This window comes from Medicago sativa, chromosome 8, assembly GCF_051527215.1.
Source record: "Medicago sativa cultivar Bolivia chromosome 8, Bolivia_mono, whole genome shotgun sequence".
NCBI lineage: Eukaryota > Viridiplantae > Streptophyta > Magnoliopsida > Fabales > Fabaceae > Medicago > Medicago sativa.
This window is the reverse complement of record NC_140756.1, coordinates 61009901-61023692: the sequence shown is the minus strand read 5'-3', so window position 1 is coordinate 61023692 and position 13792 is coordinate 61009901. Positions and strand designations below refer to the sequence as shown.

Here is a 13792-nt window from a genome sequence, read left to right as displayed (position 1 = left end):
CCCATTGAAAATATAACAAGTTAACAGTAACACTATCTGCATGAACTTTAGATGATATATCTCACTTTGGTTTTCTACATTTGGAGCTTGCATATTGAGATTAAGTAAAATAGCAAAAAAATTAAGGTCTCAATAAGCAGTCAAGAGAGAATTTATGGTAATTTAGGAGCAGAATACAACAAGGCATTTACACTGAAATAATGAAACAAGAGCAGTTTCACTTGTTATACAAAGTCATTTTCAAAAGTTCACAGGGGTTATGTTTTGTGAAAAGCAAGAAAGCGAAAATTCAATTAAGCAAAAATCTCCTAGCTTGGCAGCCAGGCATATGAATTAATCATGATAATCATTTGACCTGGGTACCACTGATCATCAATCAGACCAATCTCAAAACAGATTGTGGGTCCATAAAATTTAATGTCTCAGATTGTTAACCTATTTATCTTTCTTTCTTTCTCTAGGTTATTTATATTTATCACATTGCTTTCATCAAAAAATTAAATAAATATTTATCACATTGCTAATTAGTTAATTAATTACTTCTGCTACCTATAATATATAGCCTGCTACACCCAACATAACGCTAATCTCTTATGCTGCTTTTCTATTACTTATTTCAGCAATAAACCAGGGCAGTTGGGTCTTTTGAAACTGGGCCACATTAAAAGAAGAAATTATGAGTATATGCTGGTCAAATTAGCCCCCTAATAATATTAATCTTATCATTATCAACTTATTTTCTACTATTAATTAAATCTTTTAAGGAATAGTTTTTTCATTTATTATGATTTTATGTGATTCGAGGAATTAGTTTTTGCAGTTGCGCGCGTAGATATTCACACATAAAATTCATTTTCTATTACTCATGTGTTTTTATTGTATGCTCATTTGGTTATTCTTTCTAAACAACTTGCAAATACAACAATTCAGATCGTTTGAAGTAAAGGTAAAAAAGGGGATCTCAATTCAGATTAAAACATGAACAAACCACCAACATTGGTAGTTGGTGATTAGAATCTATATACCAAATAACTTACCGAAAAAGGCAGATCCAGTCACTGAGTTCCCAATAAATGCCATGGCACAGTTCTCTTTAGATGGATGGGCACCTAATGGCATATCAACAATAGGTTCTGATTCAGTATACACTTTGTTCTCCTACGAATCATCTCTATTTGAAATGCAAGAGACGTGTTCTAAGAATCAACCAACCAGACTTATGTATGAATTGTCCAAAGTTAACAGAAGGAAAATGTCCATAAGATGTATAGTAAACAGAGAAATTATTCTTTAACTTTCTTGCTCAATTGTTTCATTACACAGTTTACTGAAAGAGAGCTGCAGCAAGCACAGAGCAAACAAATGTTAAAACAAGAACACGCCTTCTGACACAACCCGGTTTTTATGCTCGATGGACAAATCAATTGGTGGTTCCAAATGACTAAACACTTTGTCTCATGTCTCAAAATCAGGATCACTAAATAAAGTGTTGTAACGGTTTTCCATGGAAGGAACAGCCAATGGAAAGGTTATATCGCCAACCATTTTTTCCAATAAAGTGTCCTGACTCTGAATTTCCACACCAAGCCGTCTCAATGATGATTCACCAGAAATTTCTGTTGGCATGGAACTTTGGCCCTCAAAGTTGAAGACCCTGAGTTTTTCAGAAAAATCAAGAATGTATTTATATTGGATCAATGCTCACATAGGAAGATCAGAGCGAATCATATGTCACAATATTCTTTTTATTAGTCAGAGTTTATTCGATTTTATCCAATATACCAATGATAGACCAATGTCTTCAAAGCAAGAAGCTTCCAACCAAACTCTCTTGAATTAATCTATATCAAACACCAGATTTGATGCACTAACATGGCCCATATATTTCATTCATATGTTAATGTCCCTAAGCATCAGCTCTGTGGTTTTAGCTTCTTGGTGAGACTTATCACCTGCCACAAACTTGTGAAGACTTCGATTCATTTCCACATAGCTCCAACCGGGTGGCTTCTGTATGCCAACATTGTCTATAGCTTTTCTCAAACTTGCAGCTTCATCATGCTGATCCGTGTCTGATAGCATGTTAGATAGCATCACATAACCGGCACCATGGTCATGCTGCAACTCAACAAGCTCATAGCTGGCAAGTCTAGCCAACGCAACATCTCCATGTACTTTACATGCACTTAACAGTGCTCTCCAAATGACAGCATTGGCCTTAAATGGCATCTTTAGAATTAAACGATGCGCTTCGTCTAGATGACCGGCCCTTCCAAGAAGGTCAACCATACAGCCATAATGTTCCATTTCGGGGCTAACACCATAGACAGTAAACATGGATTCAAACAGTTTCTTGCCAAAATCAACCAAACCACAATGTCCACAAGCACTTAAAACTGCTACAAATGTGATATTGTCCGGTTTCAATCCTAATAACCCCATTTCTTCAAATAAATTTTTAGCATATTCACCACGGCCATGATGAGCAAGACCAGAGATAATGGAATTATACAAAAAAGTTGTTTTCTTATCATTACTTGTTTTACGGAACACATCCAAAGCAGTGTCAATGCTTCCACATTTGGCATACATATCAACAACAGCAGAAGTGAACCCTCTATTTAGACCACAAGTCCAATTCTCACCAGCATATTGACGGTGAATCCTTCTTCCCAACTCAAGGGCGCCTAGCCGCGCACACGCTGAAAGAGCAGCAACGACAGCAACCTCATCTGGTTTCATCCCCAAACCTTCCAACTTAACAAACAATTCCAATGCTTCTTGATAACATCCAGCATGAGAGTAACCACTTATCATGGCAGTCCAAGAAACCACATCTCTTTCACCCATTTGGTCAAACAACCTTCTAGCAACCTTAACTTCTCCTCGCAAAGCATACGCACTCACCAAAGAAGTCCAAGCCGCAACCACACCCTTCCCAGCTTTCACTCCACTCAAAACCCTCTCAGCCATAACCAACCTCCCGCATTTTGCATACATATCAACAAGTTTATTCACCAACAAAACATTACCCCGAAAACAACCCAATTCCCTATAAACCAACCCATGCACTTGCCTCCCAATCCTAAAATCCTCCAAAACCGAACAACCCGACAACAAAGCAACAAAAGTATACTCATCCGGCCTAACACAAACCCCCCTCATCTCCCTAAAAACCCGAAAACAACAACTCACATCACCCTTCCGCACAAACCCATTAATCATCGTATTAAACGAAACACAATCTCTAACAAAACTTTCCTCAAACACCTTATACGCATTACCAACATCCCCAAAAACACAATAAAAATTCAAAAGAGCATTATTAACAAAAACATCAGAACCAAACCCATTTCTCAAAACATGACAATGAACCTGAAAACCAAACTGGGGAACACTAATCAACACATTAGCACATGCTTTCAGTAAAAAAGGAAAAGTGAATGAATCAGGCAAAATAGACGAATTTAGCATCGTTTTGAAGAGGGAAAAAGGATGTTGAGGTGGAGAATGGATTTGTGAGTATGCTTTGATGATGGCATTCCATAGGAAGATATCTGGGTTGGTGATATGGTTGAAGAGAGTGTGGGAATGGTGTAAGGATTGTGAGGAAGATGAAGAAGCGTAGAAGGTGAAGAGGGTTGTGGAGAGATGGAGATTGTTGTGGCGACCGGTTACGATGATGTGAGCGTGGATTTGATGAGCTTGTTGCATGGTTTTGCATGATGATAACAGTGATTTTATGCGTTCGTTGCTTAGAAATCGTGGTAATATTGCATGTTTTGTTGCCATTGTTGCATAACTTGTTGTTGAAGTGGAGTATCCTATAAAAAGGTTTAATAAAGAATCAATAAAATAAATCATTTCACTACCAAAAAAAAAAAGAATCAATAAAATAAATCATTTGTACATTAAAATAAGAGTTTAACATGGTCGGTTGACGGTCCACATCAATTTTGCACACATGACCAATCAAAACATTTTAAATTGCCACATCAATTAAAAATAGAGCAATAATTTAATTGACGTGGCAATTTAAAATGTTTTGATTGGTCGTGTGTGCAGAATTGTTTTGGATTGTCAACCCACCACAAATAAACTCTTAAAATAAACTCATCACATGCATGTTAACATCAAATATGACTATGTTTAAGTTTTCGGAGGCGTCAAGTCATTGATCAAAACTAATTTTTCAACATAAATTAAATAAACATGACATTAAGAGAGAAAATAAAAAAATATACGGCACAAAGACGAAAAATTAAATCGACAGGGTCGTGCTAAGATGACAAATTCACAAAAAAATGAAAGAAAATTGAAAATACGTGGAAATAATTTATTTAACTAAAAGAAGAAGAAAAACAATTTGAATGAGTGTTTTTGGGTCAAAATTGACCATAAATCACTCCTCGCTGGTATATTAAGAAGAATGAAGTTGGCGACAACTATAGTTTGAAAACAAGAAAAAAGATAGAAAGAGACTCTAATATCCTTGAACCCAGAATTATATAAAAATTATGGGAAATATTAACGAGTGCCCCCGAGACACTCATTAAATATCATAGATGATAAGTATTTATGAAAATACGTGTATTCAATGTATTGAAAATCAAAATATTTGACATTTTTAAAGAATAATTGTTTATTCTAAAATGCTTAAAGAGTGTCCCCTGGGACACTCGTCAACAAGACTCAAATATTAGGACCTAATTTGTCGCTCATTTCAATTAAATAAAGGGAAAATTACACCGACCTCCATTGAGTTTTATCCAAATGATAGTGACATCCCCTCTAGTTTTAAAACTTCTGCTAATTAACTAGCATGAGTTTTCATCAATTATACAAACACTTCCCTTCTATACTAACACAGTTAATGGTGTTAATATTCTTATCCATTTTTACAAACCAATTTGAAAACCAAAATTTGCAATAGATACAAAAGAGAGACAAAGAATTAATTTCAAGAGCTCAACATGAGCAAACACTTCTCAATCTCTCAACAACAAAAGATTTACAAAAATGATTGAAATTAGCTTCAATATTCACCTATAACAATCTCTAATTTCTCTCACTACCCTCTTTCAACCCCTGAATGTTGATCACTACAAAGGTGTTTAGAATGTGTCAACCCTAATACTCACCACAAAGCCCTCAACCCAAAAGCCCCTTTGAGTTCCCTCTTTGTTGATGTTGTCTCTCACCAAATCACCTCACAAGAAGCACTCAACACAAGAGCCATTATTTTCTCTTTCTTTCCTTTCCTGTTTCTTGTTCTTGAACCCCAGCCACTCTCCCAAAAGGCACCAACCTTTGTCTTTATGTTTCCTAAGGATCTCATCAGTTGATACTAGTGAATAATTAGGTAAAATTATGTATTTATAGACATTTTATCTGTGTAATCCGAATTATTATGTATGGGATTCATCATGATTTGAAAATTTGAATTAAAGGAATGATTCAAACTACCCTAATTAGAATTACTTAAGCGAGAAACTCTAAACAACTTTTCTTAAACACACCAGGAGTGACCCTAAGAATGGACAGAAGGGGGCGGTCGCCCAAAACACAATTTGTTTAAGGCACTAAAATTATTATTTTCTTACTTAGTAGTTAATACTTAATACTATATAAATTATTTCTTTTTAACTTGTTCTATTGAAAATATATTTTTAGAGAACCTTGAGTATGAGTTAATCTTTTGCAACAATAAAAATGTAAAAAGAAAGACATTCGAATAATTAAAAGGTTACAATTTGATTGATTCGTCTAAGACATCAAAAATTAGAACCCACCCTTATTAATTATAATTACATTATATCTTTATACATAGTGTCAATAAGAACTTAAGCACAATCAAGTTGCACGTGGTCGTTCTAAACGGATATAATCATACATAACTCCTTGGAAAGCAGTATCGGCGTTGGTCTGCGTTAGATAGATGATGTTCTTTCCTTTCAAAAGAAGATTACTTGGCACATCAATGCTGAACAACCTATACAATCCATGAATTACATGTCTTTGTATGCAATTGTCTCCTCGGATTCTTCCTATATGCCCTGTCGCGAAGTGGGGTGGATATACGCTTCGGTCATTGAACCGAACCTGATAAAAGATAAGGCAGTTGGATTTTACAAAGAGAGACTATCTTCGTCTTATATGGAGGTTTTGAAAGAATGAGTTAGATCTAATATAAAAACCTAATAACTAACGCGATTGAATATTTGACTCAAGCGTTGCGAAAACTAAATTGATTAAAAAAAGGTAATGATGTACCTGTAGGTAAGCATCAGCAGAACTAGCCAAGGCAAGTTGTAGTGTGTAGTTTCCATTCATTAAGTCATGCTGATGTTCAAATTTAATTTGCCATGTTGTTGGTTCATATGTATTATTTTCTTTGTTTCTGCTTACAAAACAATTGAGAGTCAAAATACATAAAAAAAAATAATTAACAATATAGTAGTTCTTTATTAAACTTTATTATTACCTTGTAACATGAGCATAAAACCAATCTTTATTCTTGTTAACACCCACAGTGTAAATAAGATCATCATTTGGATACATTTCAGTGTAACGTTCCCACAGCCCATATTGCCTAAAACTGTAAAAAGTGAAGTTATATACAATAAATTAAACATATAATTAAGGGTTAAAATGTATTTTTAATCCTTTTAAAATCTACCTTTGTTTTAAGTTTAGTCCATAAATTTTGTGCGGACCAATAACACTTGTTTATAAAATTGATAAAAATATATGAATAAAATTTATGTTGGGATAAAACTTGAAAAATTTTAATTTTTTAAAGACCAAAACATATTTAACTTTAAAATTAATTCAAATTAAAAAGAATAGCTTTTGTTAACAATGAGTTTTGGACTAACTTGTCTTTGCCTTCAGTATATAATTTGTTCATGAGAGTAGGGTAAGGTTCTGGTATATGGAATTCTGAAGTCAAACGATCTGGAATACCAATTTCCCAAATGGTTGGTCCATTTCTAGGAGGATTATATACAAGTGAATTTAATTTTATGACTCCTCCTACAAGTTCAAACAAGTAATTGTTTAATTAACATTATAACTAATTTTTGGAAAATATCTACTAGAGGGTAACAAAGAATTTACCTGGGGTGATAGTGATTGTACGATTATATTTGTAATCACCAATGAATCCAGATACCCAACCATACAGATTATAGTGACCTGGTACAACATTAGCTATTTTAAAGTATCCCTTGGCATCAGCTCGAGTCCAAAATTGATAGCCCTATTAATAGTACAAAAATAGATTAATTATAACTTAGAATTTATATATATAAAAAGTTTAATTAATTACCACATTCCTTCTTTAGTTAATTTTTGAATTAGTTTTTTCATAAGTGACTAATTAAGTTTATTCAAATAGACATAAAGTACCTTGCTTTCTCTCTGCCATGATCCTGCATTTCCAGGCAAAGCTAGACCTATATAAGCATTATTAGCATATTGAAATCTTCCTCCGTCGAAGTACCTGGAATTGCAAGGAAATGAAGTAACATATTAAATGCAATATTATGTTGCTTGATCTTATGAATTTAAAGAATAATATCTAAGTATAACAAGATATTAACATGTACCGATCTTGGACTAGTAATCTTCCAAATACTGCTCCCCTTTGATTAGGTGGAAAATAATCTTTTGATCGAGGAAACTCATAAGGCCAACTTCGGACTTCCTTGGATAACTAATAAATGTTTAAAGAACTGATTCAAATTATTTGTCATAAACATTAACAATCTAACAATATGTGGTTGGTGATATCAGGGGATAAAAAAGAGTACCTGTTGTACAGCATCTGACCAGAGGGATAGTTTATCATTCCCACTTGAAGCAGTGTTAAGGTAGACAAATACAGGCCCAAACACCTTTTTATAAGTCTCCCCTTTTTTAAATGCCATGGTTACTTCCTTTCCAGCATAGTGTGTGCTCACAAACATCTTAACAAAAGCAAAATATGCAAATCAAATCAAATACTATAAATTCAACAATGCCAACATTTCAACAATTTCAAACCCTTAGAGGTTAGCCTGATGTTGTATTAACTTGGACTCCGGGTGTTATTTCTCTCTAGGTCTCCAGTTCTGTATTGGACTAGTCCATACAAAACTTTGTTCTGATTTTAATTTGGGTTCCATGCTAGTAGACAAGGTGAGATTGGTCCTATAGTCGGATACCGAATTTTCAGAAAAACTTTGAACAATTTCACTTAAATCCTAACACTTTAAGATAAATTTCTTGATAAATTTAACTTACTAATATACTTTGGGAGCTATTTTTTGGTGTCTATGACCGTTAAATGTTAATAGTGCCCGTTGAAGATCGAATTCCCAACCGTAAATTCAATGAGTGGGACTTAGTTGGTTAAGCAGTTCTGAGCATGTCCAGATGGGGATGATATAGGTTCGATCTCCACAAAACACATTTTTGAGTAGGGATGAAGAGCTTTGACCAAGGTTCAAACTCCCAATAAGCGTCTCAAGGATGATTCAATTCAATATGTATGGGACCAAGATTGTCTACAATTAATCTCAACCATTATAAACAAGATCGAGTTGGAGATTGCTTTACTTGACTCATTGAAGACCAGCAATTTACTATGTTGTATTGTAATCAAACTCAGTCAGTTCCTAGACGCTCTTACCGCTGATGAACATATTCTAGTTGGGTTACATGTCTTGAAAATCCTCAACAACAATTGTGGGAGAGGAATATTCTTTAGCTTATATCATCCCCTCTAAGTTTCAAAGGTTTCTACTTTCTATGATTCGAATTGGGGAGAATGTCCTGATAGTAGGCGATCCACAACTAAATTTTTTCCCTTGGAACTTCATTGATTAACTGAAAAGGCAAGAAGCAATCTGTGATATCTAGGTCTTGATCTGAGGCAGAGTATAGAACATTGATGCAGCTTGTGAGGGTCAATGACTGTTGTAGTAAATCAGCATTACATATAGCAACAAATCATGTTTTTCATGAAAGAACAAAGCATATAGAAATCGACTATATGAGGTACATGACAAGATACAAATAAGAGTTGTTCATTTACTTCCATTGACACCAAAAGAGCAGGTTGCAGATATTCTAACCAAGTCACTGCATTCAGGTTCATTCAATATCTTATATAACAAGTTTGAAATGATTGACATGTATTTCAGCTTGAATGAGATGTTAATTTTGAAGTTAACAAGGAAACAAATATTACTTGCAGCACAAGTTATTTAAGGATAGTTAGTCAATTATCTTTTTGTTAATAACTAATTCTAGGAGTTAGTTATAACTCGTAATTGCTTCTAGTTAACTAACTTTTCACAGTTTTATAACTAAAAACTCATTATTAAACAAAGTTGCAAAATTATAGATGTTCACATAATGCACTATATATAAGCTTAAAATTGGATTTGTGATTTATTTGTGCTTCAATTGACATAGTATAGAAAATAATAAATAAAGGTTGGAACATACCGAAAGAGTGATTGGTCCAACATGAGAAGTAAGATCTTGCTTAATAGGTCCACCATTGCGAAACTCATTACTAGGAGTTATCATCCAGAAACCAACAGGTTCATCAGAATCAAAATTAATCCAACCATGAACAGTGTTATCTGTGTTCTCACATGAGTATTGGTATTTATCATCCACCTGAACCAGTCAAAATCATATCATATTCATTCACGTGCATCTAATTTTAACCAAAAATAAATTCCAAAAATAAATAAATAAATAAAAATGCAGGTATCTACCTCTCCTCTAAATTGTGGGTTAATTGGGTTGGTTAATAGAACTGCTTCAGGGTAAGCAAGTACTTGACCTGTGTCTCTATCTTTCATTGCTGGCATGTTTCTTTGTCTTGTATCAGATATTGCCATGTACTTGAACCTGTTCCATTGATTTCCCATTAATTTTGGACAATTTAATTACTATTTTAGTCTATAATTATCTTTTCAATAAACTAATACTAGTAATTTTATGACGAAAGCAAGCAGCACCAAGATAACAAATGGCCACTCTCCTCGATCTCTATGAAGTGATGAAGAAAGAATATTCGGACTGTTCTTTCATTTGTTTGGGTGTGAAATACAGGAACAAATGCCCCTTTTTAAATTGACTTTGAAAGAAAAATTAGATACCTGTCTTTATTGAGTTTGTAAACAAATCTAATTTGATCAACCTCAATTCCTGGCATTCCTTTGGGTCGATTGAATATTGCATATGAATAAAATCCAGAATCACCACTTCTGAAAATGTATCTGCATATATACATAAATTTGTTTCATGCACCATTAGTTAGCTTATATACAGTTCCTATAAAAAGGCAGCCGAATGCATAAAGCTCCCGCATACGCAGAGTTCGAGAAAGGGTCCTACCACTTGATGTATTGTACACAGTTTTACCATGTTATAGTTTCGAACCCAAAAAAAATTGTCAAAATTAATTTGTTCTAAAATTGTAACAACAACAAAAAGGCATTAAACAATATTCCACCTTATATCTATGTTTATGGGGACATCTGTGCCACTCATGGAAGGTGTCCATAATCTTGAAAATGAAACCTCCGCCATATTGTCATCAGCTGCAATAACTGAAAAGTTTGTCCCATGGATTCTGCAGTATGATTACAACTATAAATTAGTCTATTGAACCAGAAGATGATGATCATGATAAACCTTGGACTTGGACTTCCACACCAACAATCATAACCAATAGGCCATTAACATCTTGTATAAATTATAAAAATTGTATATATTTAACTATATCTTGTTTAAAAAAAACGACATCTGAAATTTTCAAACATACATTTTGAAAATATCTCCAACACAATATTTCATACGTTAGTTCTTAAAATATTTCTCTTAATATATATGATGAATTATGATTGAATGCAAGTATAGAAAAGATTATATTAATTTTAGATACAAATTGAATGTAAAAAGTTATACCTCTGAAAAGTACTTTTACTAAGATTTTGCTCTCCTGGTTGATTCCAAACAACATCGAAGTACCTATAAATATGATTAAATAACACGTTAAATTGAGTCAATTAAACAACTACTTAAATTCATTTACTTTTTTTTTTGTTCGATAGCCTAGTGGCTAGATCACACACTTTTTAAAGTGTGTAGAAGTGGGGAATCCGGATTCGAACCCCAACCCCTGTCTCTGATAGCTACCAACTGAGCTACACTTTAATAAATTTAATTACAATATAATGACAACGTAATTTTTTTACATATATGAAATAATGCATTACGTACACTTGAGCTGATATTTATTGAAACAAGCGTAACCTTATAACTTCAAGTCACATATTGAAATTATTGTAAAATGACCCTTTAGTTAATAAATAATAATCCCTTCTCCGTACACTATTTTAAATACTACACTATACTGTGAAACGTAATACACAAAATATTTTAGATTTGAAGGGATGATATAGTACATAAATATTAAACTCCTATTTATTCTAAACTTTAATTCATTATTTAAACCCACACTTCAATTTGACTAGTTTGATATGAAGCAGGAACATACCCTCTATCTAGTTCTTTGTTTTCAGAATCAAGAATGTTGTCAATACCATTATACGATATTCCAAGGATGTACCCCTCTGGTCTTGCCATAGACACAGAAACAATGCCATTATCAACAACCAACTGAAAAAATTATAAGTCAAAGAATATTTGTTAAGGTCAAAAACCAAGCACAGTTGATTATCATTATCTAACTAACCAATTTTTTAATTTAATTTCTAATAATCAGCTAGTATCACCTGGTGTTTGTCTTCTGTATTCAGCTTGACTATTGATGCTGATTTTAGGCTATTGATCTTCTTTGATCCTCCTCTGTAGATGAAAATAATGCGTGTGGTAAGAAAAACTTTATAAAATGTATAAAAATTCAATCATTATTAATAATGGAATACATATCCTCTGCTTTTGAAACAGGGTAATACTTAAAGGAGAAAGAATATGATCTCAGATAATTTGAGTTAACCAACAGAATATGGTAGGCTAACATGATTTTATTATATGTGTTTAGGGCCTACTTAAACAATTTCAATTTGGAGACTGTTTTTTTTCTTTCAAAAACTCGGTATTTGATCCAAAAAACGGACTAATCTGATAAGACCGACCCTACCGCTCACATGTGGAGACCCCATTTATACTAAAACAAAGCTTTATGTGAACTCGTTCACCAAAATTGACACTAAAAAGAATTGAATCTGAGACCTTGAAATGATGTAGGCTATGTTTTAATCTTAAAATGTGAATCACTAGAGATTAATATTTGCTAGAGTCACATACATCAATCAAAGACATGTTATTCTAAAGTTCTCATGTGAAGCACAAAAAACAAACAAACCCCGTGACTCTTCTTTTTGTTTTGCTTAAATTAAACCCTCTCTCTCATTCTTTTTCTTTTTTTTTTTTTAATTATATTAAGAAAATAAAACACTTTTCATGAAAAGAATAAAAACAACAACACATTGACAAACATAAAATGTTATCCTTTTTACTTTGGTTTGTCTATGTTTTCTGACACTCAAAGATAAACGCAAATAAAAAAAAAGTTTTAATGCTAAATAACCAAAGTTAGAATATTAAAAAGAAGATGAAGAAGAACCTCAATGATGTTTTCTCAGAACAAACACATAGCAAGAAACAGAATTGCAGAATTATTCCAAACCACCAAAAGAAGATAGCATTATTGTTCTTCATCTTCATCATCTCTTAACCTAAAAGTAAAAATTTGAAGCTGCATTTCATAAGAAACATAATTCAAGGCTAAAAAAGAAGAAATTAATTAAAAAAATTAATGCTATTAAACTATTATACCATATATAAATGTGATGATAATTAAAAGAATTTCAACAAGAAAGGAAATTTTTAAAGACATGGACGAACCTTAGAATATAAATGTATTAATTTTCTTCATGGAAAAAATAAAGAAGCAGAAATTAATTAAACAATGTTAAAAGTAGTGTTAAAAGTTAAAATGTGGAAAGAAAAAAGTGCTGTTAAACTACCATACTATATATATGTGATAGATAATTTTAGGAATTTTAACTTGAAAGGAATTTTTGGTCAAAAAAAAAGAAACAAGAAAGGAAATGTTGAAAGGCATGGACTAACCTTAGAACACAAATGTATTAATTTCCTTCATGGAAAAAAATAAAACATAGGACATGAAAGAACAAATGACCAGAGATTTTTCTTCCTATGAATTGTTTGTGATTCTATTCTCTCTTCCTTTCTGTCTTTGTTAATATATTATGTTTGGTACCTTAAATATGAACCTTATTATATTAAAAAAACAAACTATACCAACACTTACATAGCTCCACAAAACACATACCAATTGTGGATTATTCCCATTGGCAGATTAATTAATACCAATTTATCTAATGCCAAAGGATTATGCTCATGTGCAACAACCACATAATTACAGATCGTAGAACAATTGCACGTTATTATCCAATGTTGAGACGACCATGCAACAACCATGGTGGTGGCTTCCTCTTTTTGGTGTATTTTCCTTTTCTTGTTGTTGTGGTGTGGCCCTTGGGGGGTTGTTCCTTGGTGGTTTTGGAAGCGTCTTTTGACGGCTTTTTTGGTGTATCTTGTACGGTTATTTTATTATTATTATATATATATATATATATATATATATATATATATTTGTCATAAAAAAAACCACATAATTAATATTTCACACATTTTTTTTATGATATCTATTGAAAATTAGATTAAAATTTGGTGA

The 13792-nt window shown here is 32.8% G+C and overlaps 1 protein-coding gene and 1 pseudogene across 4 annotated transcripts; both read right to left on the bottom strand.

Annotated features, from left to right (window-relative positions):
• Positions 1–852: 852 nt before the first annotated feature.
• Positions 853–3811, bottom strand: LOC146900171 (pentatricopeptide repeat-containing protein At2g22410, mitochondrial pseudogene; annotated as a pseudogene). Its single transcript, XR_015023736.1, has one exon. The product of XR_015023736.1 is annotated as a pentatricopeptide repeat-containing protein At2g22410, mitochondrial pseudogene (transcript).
• A 1902-nt stretch (positions 3812–5713) lies between these two features.
• LOC146900170 (rhamnogalacturonate lyase B-like) lies at positions 5714–13592 on the bottom strand. 3 transcript variants are annotated; one of them, XM_085738136.1, is made up of 17 exons: positions 13388–13592; positions 12656–12767; positions 11802–11874; positions 11564–11685; positions 10972–11034; positions 10517–10636; positions 10161–10280; positions 9774–9909; positions 9496–9672; positions 7815–7970; positions 7611–7717; positions 7411–7504; positions 7120–7261; positions 6879–7035; positions 6485–6598; positions 6274–6400; positions 5714–6102 (listed from the first exon to the last, which is right to left on the bottom strand). In XM_085738136.1, the coding sequence occupies exons 2-17, from the start codon at positions 12757–12759 to the stop codon at positions 5854–5856; spliced, it is 2061 nt and encodes a 686-aa protein (XP_085594262.1). In that variant the 5' UTR covers positions 12760–12767; positions 13388–13592; the 3' UTR covers positions 5714–5853. The 3 variants fall into 3 exon arrangements, with proteins under 3 accessions (XP_085594262.1, XP_085594261.1, XP_085594263.1); XM_085738135.1 differs by having other exon boundaries at positions 13165–13542; XM_085738137.1 differs by lacking the exon at positions 13388–13592 and adding an exon at positions 12937–13037.
• Between the last annotated feature and the right edge of the window lie 200 nt (positions 13593–13792).